The 11,655-nt window shown below is 40.2% G+C and overlaps 1 protein-coding gene across 1 annotated transcript in view; it reads right to left on the bottom strand.

The window, feature by feature from the left end:
• LAMA2 (laminin, alpha 2) overlaps positions 1 to 11,655 on the bottom strand; it is a gene marked incomplete at its 5' end in the record, with an annotated part of 113,985 nt that overhangs the window by 7,719 nt on the left and 94,611 nt on the right. The window contains 6 exons of the mRNA XM_009702647.1: positions 1,665 to 1,887; positions 2,502 to 2,632; positions 2,987 to 3,140; positions 6,814 to 6,969; positions 8,479 to 8,668; positions 10,206 to 10,318. Of these exons, the coding sequence (XP_009700949.1) occupies positions 1,665 to 1,887; positions 2,502 to 2,632; positions 2,987 to 3,140; positions 6,814 to 6,969; positions 8,479 to 8,668; positions 10,206 to 10,318 (967 nt within the window). The remainder of the gene's footprint in view (positions 1 to 1,664; positions 1,888 to 2,501; positions 2,633 to 2,986; positions 3,141 to 6,813; positions 6,970 to 8,478; positions 8,669 to 10,205; positions 10,319 to 11,655) is intronic.

The raw sequence follows: 11,655 nt of genomic DNA, 5'->3' as shown, positions 1-11,655 counted from the left end.
AGAGTGATAGTAGGAGATGAGTAATGGCTTTTATGCGTAGTCAGGAGTTTATATCCTTGCCCACGCTCTGGTGGCAAAAAGTTTCTCTGTACAGGAAATTCTCCAGCTAAATCTAGCTGGTTTGCAACTGTTTCGCACTGTTTATGCAGCCAGGAGAAGCCTCAAGAGGACTGGAAAATACAAACGCTTACTAATTTTACAAAATCCCGTGATACTGTGTTTTAAATTTGTGATTAGGCTGTCTAGCTATTGAGAATGTTAAAACAAATCTTGGATGATCCAGACTAGACAGCAAGAGAAGTGTGAGGTGTTTAAATGTGCATGTAGGTTTAGTAAATCATTTCATAACTTGCCATGTGGCTGAACTCAGGAATATCACTTCAACATGATGTAAGCGTAGGTTTGTTTTGTACAGATTGCAGTGTTACTTCTATTTGTTTCTCTTGCTATGTTTGTCTTGACGTACAGTCCAGAACGAGACAGTAACTCCATCTGCGATGTTTCTTTAGCACTAGCTCCTATGCTAGAATCCTGTTTTGTTATAAAAAGGCTGCCACAAAGCTGTTTTCCTTCTGGCACAAAGTTGTTGGTCCGTGTCAATAGTTACACTGACTGAAGTACAACTCTCACATCTCTGAGTCAAGAACATTTTGGAAAATGTTCTGAAGCTTGAGAGAGATGGCTTTTTGGATGTACTGAATCACACATTAGAATGAGGGGAAAAACAACTTCCAGAAAATCATTTAGGAATTAACTCAAGAGGTGTCTTGCCATTGACCTCAGTATACACTACACCAGACACATACTGCAAACATACTTGGCTCTTTTGTTTGCAAACTGGAGGGAAACTTCATTATAAATGCAACAATACTGGCCCTTTGCAAACATCTTAACTTCATTTTCAGAAAGTAAACTGCTATTGGATAAACTTATTGATAGTCTATAAACAGACGAATACTAGCATTCATTATCAGCTTAGATTCATCTTCCACTAACTACAGAGTTCAGCCCAGCTCTGGGTCCTGTTCAGTTACCTCTACATGAAGCAAGTTCTCTTGATGGCTTCCAGAATACTGAGCAGCAAATTTTGATGTTTTTTTTTTTTTTCCTTTAAAAACCACCAGACCACAAGCAAAGACATTAATCAGAAAGAGCTGGTGTCCTCTCACCACTCCATGCAAGCTGTTGCTCACATTCCTCGGTTCCTCAGGTTTCAGGGGCTGATTTACACACACAGTGCCCTGCCCCCTCCCTGGCATATATGCATTCTTTAGTTAAATTTAAATTTGCCATTCTTAAGTTAAATTTAAATTTGCCAAATGCTGTTACTATTGAAACATAACTATTGTGCTGTTACTAAACAAAGTTTTAAGAGGGCGGCTGTGTGTGTGTGTGCAGGCAGCAGAAGGCAGAAAGTCTGCTTGCCTCTCTGTGACTGTGCCTATGTTTGAAACCAGGCAGGGGATCTGCAAGAGTCCCTTGGTGCTGCAGAACTTCTTGTTCCAAAGTGCAGCTGGATGCAGGAACAAGCATCCATGCCAACTGATACAAACTTGGACAGTCTTATCCATCTTTAGCATACTAGTCCTAATTGCATTTAAGACATTACCAAGGCAGTATTACTAGAGCATTTGTAAAGCATCATTTGTGTGTTAAATGCTCACCAGGATATCCTCCGACAAAGAGAGGGTCGTTTGTGTCTGCTGAGGTTGAGGCCCTGTTTGGGCTGTTACCATCCACCTGTCTGTCATCCACAGTCAGCTCTAAACGGTGTTTGATCTTGTTTGCAAGAACCTTGTGCCACTGTCCATCGCACAAGCTGCCTGCTGCATCAGGCTCGTAGATGGCAGAGAATCGACCTGCACCATTGTCAACGTGAAACATCACCTGAAAAGCATGACATGGAAGTCAGCTAGTTCTCAAAACAGTTGTATGATTCTTTTGTTTTGTTTTGTTTATTTAAAGTCAACTTGCTCTGACTGCACACCCTAAAGCTCTAATTTAATACTAGACTCCATGTGGATTGCTGTCCCTCTGGGCTCTGGGTTATGTCACTGAGATAAACACTAGTGGAAATACACAAAATTGTTGTATAGGTTGTCATTCTTCTATTTTTTTGACTTAGTTTTGGGATGTTTCACCCTCCCACCCCAAGCTCTTTATAGTGACAGATTACTGACTGTTTTTCCAGATTGTGAAATAAAAGATATACACAAGAAACTAGTATTATTAATGACAAAGCCTTTCCTCAAAACTTTTCATATTCTGAGTAATTTAAGTCCTGTGGTAGTTTTAGGAAACTCAAGGGTTACAGAACCTTTTAAAATATCTTTGTAAAAGTGTAATAGCCCTTGATGTATGGGAAGTGGCAAGTGCTGCATAAAGAAGAGCCCTGATACTGACTGAGATGCCTTGAGATTGGGGTAGTAAGCTTGCATTTAAACTACCTGTGCTTTCTAAAACCAGTCTCTATAAAGAGCCAAAAATGCTTTGCTACTCACTTTTCCGTCTACTAATTCAATGCCAAGCCCATCCATTTTCTGGCTGCTGACTCCTAGGAGAACACCATTCATTCGTGTTGTACGGAATTCAAATTCCACGAGCAGGTCTGTTCCCACTTTGTATGCACCAACTTGGACAGAAAAGGGGAAGAGTAATAAAATGAAGAAAAGCATTTAATTATTCCTATTAATCACACAAAGTGTGTTGCCAGTAATGCAAGGTAACTAACTCAGCGTTATTAATGCACTCCATTTCATATAAAATCATGTAAGTTAACTGTGGCAGCTGTGCTTAGTGTGAGACCTTGCTAGAAAGTCATATAGTCTATCCCTAGGCAAGATAACTAAAAACAATCAGCGAGAGTTTCAAGTATTGGTCTCACTTTGCCTCCAGTCAACAGGAGCTGGGTAGCACTGGAAGTTTTTGAAAGCAGTATCACCCCTTTCTCTGTTCCTTCCCTATCAGCAGAATTGCAGTTCATTACCTGTTTTGGCAAAGCCTGTTCCGTCAAAGTATGTTCCTTTCTGTGCGGTGACAAAGCATTTTCCAACATTGAAGCTGGAAGTTGGATTGTCCAGGTCAACAGGTGATTCTGTCATTTTAAAACTTCTGATGCAGCCGTCAATGCTATAGGTGACCTGCAGGCAATATTTCAAACAAAATGTATAGCTGTGCAAAGCAAGATGAAATGCCCAGAATAAAGGCCTAAACTATGTCATCAAAAAGTACGCTTCCTCTATTTCTCTGCTGGATTTATGGACCTGAATAAAACTTGAATTTTACATGGCTAATCCTTAATATCTGATTGTAATTGGAATCTAATCTCAGTCATACTGAGGATGAATTACATTACTTTTCAAGGATGTGATCTGAGTCACATCTATTTGACTTAATGGAGGGGACATAAAATAATACACTGCATAATGAAACATAGCAAATTACATCAGCAATGCAGGAATTTAATTGCCTATACTTTACCTTTTTAATTGACTAGGTTATGAGGTTTGCGAGTAGATGAAGCTACTGGATATAGCTCTCTAGGCTGCTGGTAATTTTACTAGAGTTCCCCCCCCCTTTAATCACTTTACTTTGGGCCTAATGTTGCATGGTAAGACAGAGCTAATGCAGGTACACGGCTACGAAAATGAACAAGGCCCCTGCATAAAGGTTGTTGACTGGACATAGTTCTTTGTATAATCACAGAATCTTTTAGGTTGGAAAGGACCTTGAAGATCATGAAGCCCAGCCATAAACCTAACATTGCCAAGTCCACCGCTAAACCATGTCCCTAAGCACCACGTCTACACGTCTTTTGAACACCTCCAGGGATGGTGACTCTACCACCTCCCTGGGCAGCCTGTGCGAGTGCCCGATAGCTGTATACGGGTCTGGTGACCACAGTGACAAGGGCGTCTCTGTTGGCCAGGGAGGCAGGGGATGTGCTCGGGTGTATGGAGGCTCCCGGGCAGGGTAACAAACTGCAACTCCAGTTTGGTTTCTGCACTGGGAGCCCAGTACTGTGACTCCGAGCGGGTGGTATGTGCACACTTAAGCTGGAGGTGCACAGCCTGGGGCCGGAGTGTGGGGCCGCCCAGGCTACACCCCGGATTGTCCTGGGTGTGATCAGTGCATCCCAGCGGGACCTCTGAAAGCCATTGGCATCAACCCCACAGCTCTCCCTCCCTTTTCTCTCTGAGGTATGCAGAAGCTGCACTTTGGTTCTCGGCTTCAGATAAAGGCTTTGATCTTTGACTGAAGAGTCAGGAAAATTTATCCCTGATATCAATGGGAGAGAGAAAAATGATAAATATGTACTTTGAGGAAGAAAAGGAAGATGTATTCCTAAGCAATGCAGTAGGAAGGAGGAAAATAAAAATCTGAGTATAAAAAACAGCGTAGAAGTATGTCCAAATACGGAAAGGAGAAAGGCAGACCTGCAGAGAGAAGTCTTGACTCTGCACACTACCTCCTGTAACAATATCCTGACTGGTAATTTGAACAAATTTCCAAAGAATTTCTTTCCTTGTAAATCAAAGCTGAATGTACTGTGGAATTATATAGCTTATTACTGCTAAATACACCTGAAGAAAATTCTCATGAGAACTTGAGCAATATCAGTGAATAAATTCAGTTCTGAGTTGAGCAATGCTTTCTGTCAGATTCTTCATAAATAGACCTTTTTCTAATTTCTAAGTGAAAGTCATCTCCAGATCAACAACTTTTGTTATCAAAAAAGAAAAATGCCACAAAAGAAAACAAATCTTGCCATCTTCACTGTGAGAATAAATCATAGGAATGCAAGATTTGTAGACAACTCGATAACATTCTCTAACTTTAAAATTTCACTTTTTCTGTGGAAAAACAAATCTGGTTATGCTTTAGCATGGTAACAGGCAATATAACCTCTTTTGCTGAAAGCAGAGTTTGGAGTGCTTAAAAGGTGACATCTACTGAAGCCAAACAAGTTGGTATCAGTCTCCGGCACTGAATAGGAAGCCAGGCCACCTACGGTTACATATTAGATTAGAGTTTAAAAAGGCTGATGTGCATTTAGAAGAAAGCCCTAACTCGGATAATACATCCTTTCAACTTACTTTGCTTCGGAGCCTTTACATGAAGCCTACAACACAACACTTGTGTTATTATACCACGCGGTGTATTTTACTGAGAACGACTGAAAGGCAAGCACTGGTTTTTACTTTCTGTGAATGACATTTGAAGTCACAGCTTCATTTAAATCCCAAAGCATGTGAGGCTGTCAGGATCTGACATGACTGTTATTGCTAGACTGAGCCATTTATCTGCACGAGTTCCCTCCATTACTTCTGACAAGGAGCAATAGGTAAGGATTTAGTGTTACCTTTCTCCTTAGATTAGCATTTGTAAATTGCAGATGTATTTCAAATAGCATAATTTGATAGTGTTAGGAAGTATATTTTGTGGGTATTTAGGTATTGCTTTTGTTTTTCAGTGCCTCGGATCTGGTTTGGTAAATCCAAATGATCAGTAGATTTGCCTCAATTTGGGCTTTCTGCACAATCCATAATTTGCTGAGAAATACGATCTTACAAGTCAGTTTTCTTTATGGAATATGACTCTCAGATTTAGAGTGGTTACTCTTCCCCTTCATTCCACATCCACGAGTTATTATAGGGACTTACTTAAGCAGGATCTAGGAATTCCTTTTCTGTATTTATTTTGTCTGCCCAAACTGGTGGACTCCTGCCTGGCTACAGACTAGTATTTGCCATTCCATTACCATCTTACTACAATAGTATTTACTCATGTGCAGTTTCTTTGCGAGTCTGGTTTCCTTCCTTACCATGATTTGTACTTTTGCCTCCCCTTTATCGATTCTGTATAACCAGCCAGAACGAGCCTAGACATAGCTGCTACTGACATTCCAGTTTTTTGCCCAAATTGTGCCACACTATATGCCTAATTTGCTGTTTGCTATAATTAAATTCACTTGAATTCTGGCTTCTGCTTTGAAAGACCCCTCTGCGCAGAGACAAAAATAACGCAGCGAAAAGGTTTTTCTCGGTTTCTGACCCAAGCATGCCTTGGGGGATGGGAGGGCAGCAGGAAAATGAGATGGCTGACATGGAGTTGTGCAGACAGGTGCAGTAAATGGCCTGGGTGAGGGAATACAGTGATCCTAGTTAATTCTACAAAGTTTAGGCCAAAATGACATTCACCTCTCTGGGCTCTCCCTTTGCCAAGGTAACTTCTGTGTCGGCATGGAAGCTGGGCATTTAGTCTGAAGCAGTGATAAACTGATATATGCACATTTGATTTGGAAACAGAAAGAGGACAACAAAGTTTTCATGGCCTTACTTCAAAATACATTCTCTCCTATTTTGGTAATAACAACACAAAACCAATTACTACAGTAAGCAGCAGTACTACTAGGTACTTTGTCCAGGGTAATTTTGGCTTCTGCTGCTTCTCTTAGGAGACACTTTCACTGTTTATTAGCATTTATTGCTAGATGAATTACAGCCAAGAGAAAAGGCAAGGAGTATTCAGGACCTTATACTTTAGCTGTGCAGTGCTCCAAGTGGATACAAGTGTATGGATCTTTCTACTTTTCTGTAACAGTAACTAACTCTGCTATTTGTAGTTCTTTGCATTAACTGGGTTCTGAGTCAGATCTTTGCACTGAAAGAATGTAATATGTACCTGCAGGAAGATCGATTTTATCCATATTCTTGAGCAGTCTGAGGGAAAAGCAAAACTAAACAAAAGTGGGAGGACATTGGTACCAATCAAGACATACTTAAGGAGAGCAAGGTAAACAAACTTGCTTACCGGACCAATTCTTCTAGTTGTGTAGTTAATGGGCAATCCTCCAACATACAGCATTCCTACAACATCCAATATATCGGCCTTCTTGGGGCTAACAGTCCTGTTTGAAACATCATCTACTATAAGGTTTCCTTCTTGCTTCGTTCGAATTACTTTTATCTAAAAAGACATGCAAAAACAATGCAATTACAGAGAGTTTTCTGACAACAAAGTGTTCCCAGATTGTAACTAGCCTTACAGTCCAAACGGCATCACAATACAGGAGAAAGTAGTAGGAGTGGTTAGCAGAAGTACCATGGCAGCAACTATGGATAATGTTCATGGAACAGAGCTCCTGCGCAAGGTTTTGTGCAAACATATGACTGCCTTTTAATTACATCCGGGTCAGGAAGCATCATGACTATTATTTATTAGGATTACTGAAAGGACTTGGGGTTCCTTTGAAAAGCTTCATTGTTACTATCATAGGCATGGCACAGTATTGTTTTTCCTGGAATCAGACAGCAATTTTAAGTACTGGGAATAGTAAATGCTTTAGTTAACGGCACCAGTTGCAAATCTTTATTGCAGCACATGTTTGCAGACAATACTGAGTTTATGATTCCACTGTTTTGAATGTGCCTGAGATCATAGTTCATGGCAGAGTAAATATAATGCCAACTATATTCTGTTGGTATTACGGCTTCTGGTCAGACAAACGGGCTGTGAATCGCATGGACAAAGCACCATTGCTGAAGAGCTGGGCAAATTCCACGCCAACAACTGTAGGCCAGTGTCTTTCCAAAGGTTTATACTGAAATCTCTATAAATCAGTATAATAATGGTTCAGTATAAAAAAGGGATAAATGTAAAATGTAACATGCATATTAGCAGATTTCTAAACAGCACAGCAATTAGCTCACTAGAGGAGCAAAGAGAGACAAACAGCATTTTTCTTTGGCTTTTCTTTAACATGGCTGCATCTGCTTCAGTGTGGCAGCACATCTGTCATGCAACGGGAATGACTGAACACTGGCAACGGGTGGCCTGAAGGTGAGGGACTGAACCTGGTGTTTACAGACAACTGTAAATTTGAGATGGACAATTACACCTTGGGCAGAAGGAGGATGTGGTTGAGTGAAAGAGGAACTGGGAACAGACACTCTTACAGAGGACCTAAAGAGACAGCAGCAGCACGATATGACTTCTGTATGCCTGATTGAGTCATTTTAACCTAAAGCATTTCAAATGGAGAAAAGGTTGTCACTAAAAGGATTATTTTAAGGAGAAACCCCTGCTTTCTTAAAAACAAAGACTGTGGTCTTTTCTTAAATAGGTTGCCTTTTTCTCTCCTCCCAGAACAGACTTTTTTGTGCTTTTTGGGAACTGTGACTTTGGATTTTGTCTCCATTCTCTCCTACAAAAATGGGTATCTACAAGGGGCCCTCTCTCGCAGAGTGCCAAGCTCCCAAAGAGCACTGTCTTCCATTAAGAAATATATGCTCCAGTTAGTTATCTTAGAATACAGAGAAAAGGGCTAAAAGAGCAAAACACATCTCTTCTGTATTTATAGAGAGTCTAGCAGAAAGGGGCCCTCATCTACTGCCAGTCCTTGTAGGCATTATATAAACCAAATAAATACAGATAAATGCATCACAAAGAATAATGTAGCATTAGAGACTGTTAGACCTTGTGCCACTGGCCATCATTTATGTTATTGGAAATCATTGTGTTGGTGTCTCCACTCCCCAGATCGTAGCTGAAGTAAGGCAGTCCGTTCTTTATCTGAACTGTAGCAAAATCAGCATGGTTGATGCGGGCCATATAAAACAGCAAGCCAGAATCCGCTGTTGTTCGGACTTCAAATTCAATTGTAAGTCTGGAAATCAAGTAAACAGGAAAACAGGAACAAAGGAAAAGATATTTGGAGTCAGACAGTTGACAAATTTATCTGCTTTACCTTTTTGTGTTCCTCTAAAAAAACTTTACAGTTAGTGGCCCATTTTAATTGCCCATCAGAGTTTAAGAAAAATAATTTGGTTATATGCGAATTGCATTTCACACATACTTGATCCCTGACATGTGAGTGTTCATTGGTCCCTTTGCTGTGGAAATACACAAGTGCAACCTTGGCAAAGAATTTCAAGATGTAATTCCCAGTTGCAGCTGTAGTTGCTAGAAAATCCCAGGGCTTGTAAAATTCCAGCGGCGTTATCCATCATCCACACACATAATGCTCACAAAGAGGAGCAAGCTGTAGTGACAGCTGGCAAATGTTGAGTTTCTAATGAGTTGTATTGCCTGAAGACAGCTTGCAAAACTTTTAAAGATGCAGAGAGAAGCATTTACAATCAGGGTATAAAACACTTATTCTGATTTCTCCCAACAGAAAATGGGGGTGTGCCTGAGGAGGTCTGCTGACCCCTTGGACACAACAGTAATGCCGAACCCCACCCCCCCTACATCAAAGAACCTGGGAAGAAATGATTTAGATATCGTCTAGATGCTAAGGTTGTATGGCCAGCACATCACAAACCTAGACCAAGCTGAGCTGCAAAGTCAGCACCTGCAAGCAGTTGGTAATATAAACGTGAAAAATCATTGCATGAAAATGATCAGGCCAGGATTCTTATTTGAAAAGAAGACAGGCAAGCACTGCAGGATTACATCTTTCTTTCAATTCTATTCCTAGTTTTCTAAAATTAGCATACATGAAAATATGCAGTACAGCATCTTTATAGGTAAAAATAAGTGTGAGGCTGATGGACTTGTAAACTATAAGGCAGAAAAAATGGTTAGTGGTGTGACATGGCACATTTGTTAATGATCATGTACCTTCAGAGCAAAAATGAACAATTAACAAGTTACAGCTTCACAAATCCATTGAAAACAGATGTATTTTTATAAGTAGCTCTTGGAATTCCTTTGCATATCAACATGTATATGTATATATTTTGTTATACTTTGAAAGGGCAATGTCATTTTGCCCGTTTACTGTACAAGCTTGATCTTAACTATCAGAGGAAAGGGGAAAAAAAAAGTTTGCTTATTACAATAAATTATGAAGTTACTGAACCAAGAAATTTTCTTCCAAAAAAGCAACCTATGAACTCAGTTGCATGACCTGGTTCCATTCGTCTGTTTTTCTGCAAATCAGTCTGGGATCTGTGTGTGCCCAAACCTTTACAAACAAAGAGGTAAACTGGTTTTGTGAGAGCTGCTTAGGTGGGCACTTCATTGCCTAGATTTCATGCTTTGATGCTTTTTATGTTTGCTTAATGAAATGAATTAGCCATGGGACATGATCTTTTTTCAATTATGCCCACAATTTTGGGAGATGCTTTTGAGAATATTAGGAGGGGTGTTTTATTTCGACATTATTCCATCAAAACTCCTTGCTGAAATAAACAATATACCTGTTTTTCACTTTGGTGTCATCAAATGCAACTGCAATGTGGCTGTTCCTTGAAAGACCAAATCGCTTGCCACCTTCCAAAATGGCTGGTTCTGAGTCAGCAGCACAGGAATCCTGCAAAATATACAGTGATCATACAAATTTCATATTTTGTATCTATCTCAGATGTGCATGTGCTGGAAGACTTCCAGCTGCTCAGGACTGAGAATATTCCACCTAGTCTAGGCACTGGCCCTGCAATTTTCCAGTGTGTTGATGTCTCATCACACCAGCTAAAGTTATAAACCAGTATGACAGGAACTTGGTGTAAAAGCAGAGCTCATATAAGCTGGCTGTAAAAGCAAATAAAAGTAATATATGAACATTGCTGCTTTCATGCCACCAGTGGACATTTACAAGAGTCTTAAGTGATATCCAGCCAGCTCAGGGTACTCTTAGCTCACATAACTGAGTTTTGCACCATAGGATGCCCTCTTTCTTACAGAAATGAAGCAAGACTTAAGTGTTAAAGGGATGCTTTGCTTTCAACTTGAAATCTAGTCACCTTAAAAATAATGAGTTAAAAGTAGTTTCAGATCTTTCACCTGTTAATTTTACTTTATATTGTTTTACAATTGTATTCTTTGTTTAATGTGCTGTTGTGTCCCCTGGTGCTGTTGGAAGGCCCCCTCCAAACAATAACAGAAGTGGAATAACTGACGGATAGAAGTAACAGCGGTTAAACATCCTGAGCTGTCTAATGTAGATACATTACCCAGGGGGTAAAGAAAGAAACCCCTCCCTTTCTGTTCCACTTCTATTAATCTTAAAATGGTGCAACAAAGGAAGGTAAAATATATTTTGCCCAGTATAATTTTCTCTTTTTAATTTCACCGGGTCTCTAAAGCTCTTGTATAGGGGTGCCTGGGGCAATGTGAGACCATGGCAATTACCAGCTCCTACTCATGTCTAGCTTTTGCCTCCCACTGAGCGTGTTGTGAAGAAACTACTCAAAAAGGATCTAACACAATACAATATCAGGACAATACTGCAGGGAAAAAACCAAACTTTGATAGCTGCGAGCTCTGTTTTTAAGCACTGTGGCTGGTATCATTTTGGATTGGTGACAGTCTCTTATTTGAGCCCTGACTCAGCAGGGACCTGCCAAGCACAAGGTGCAGTGCTTTGCTGACTAAGAGCTCTTTCTGTGAAACATTTTGAAAATGTCATGAGTGACTCATCAGGCACGGAGATTTCAGCTGCAAAGAGGAAATTTCTTTCCTCCCCTCACTCAGTTTTTCAGTAGTGTTATATTTTTTGCTTTCACACGTCACAAAAATCTTCACAACAGTATCCAGCACTTCTAAAAATCAGTTTTCCACAATGAATGCTCTGGTTTGAATATGACAGAGTAGAACACCATGCATTACGACAAGTATACATCAATGTGTGATGAAGGGAAAAAAATGGCA

The sequence above is a fragment of the Cariama cristata genome, unplaced genomic scaffold, assembly GCF_000690535.1.
Source record: "Cariama cristata isolate BGI_N322 unplaced genomic scaffold, ASM69053v1 scaffold20836, whole genome shotgun sequence".
Classification (NCBI taxonomy): domain Eukaryota; kingdom Metazoa; phylum Chordata; class Aves; order Cariamiformes; family Cariamidae; genus Cariama; species Cariama cristata.
Note: the sequence above shows the minus strand (reverse complement) of the source record. Positions and strands in the feature narration are given on the sequence as shown.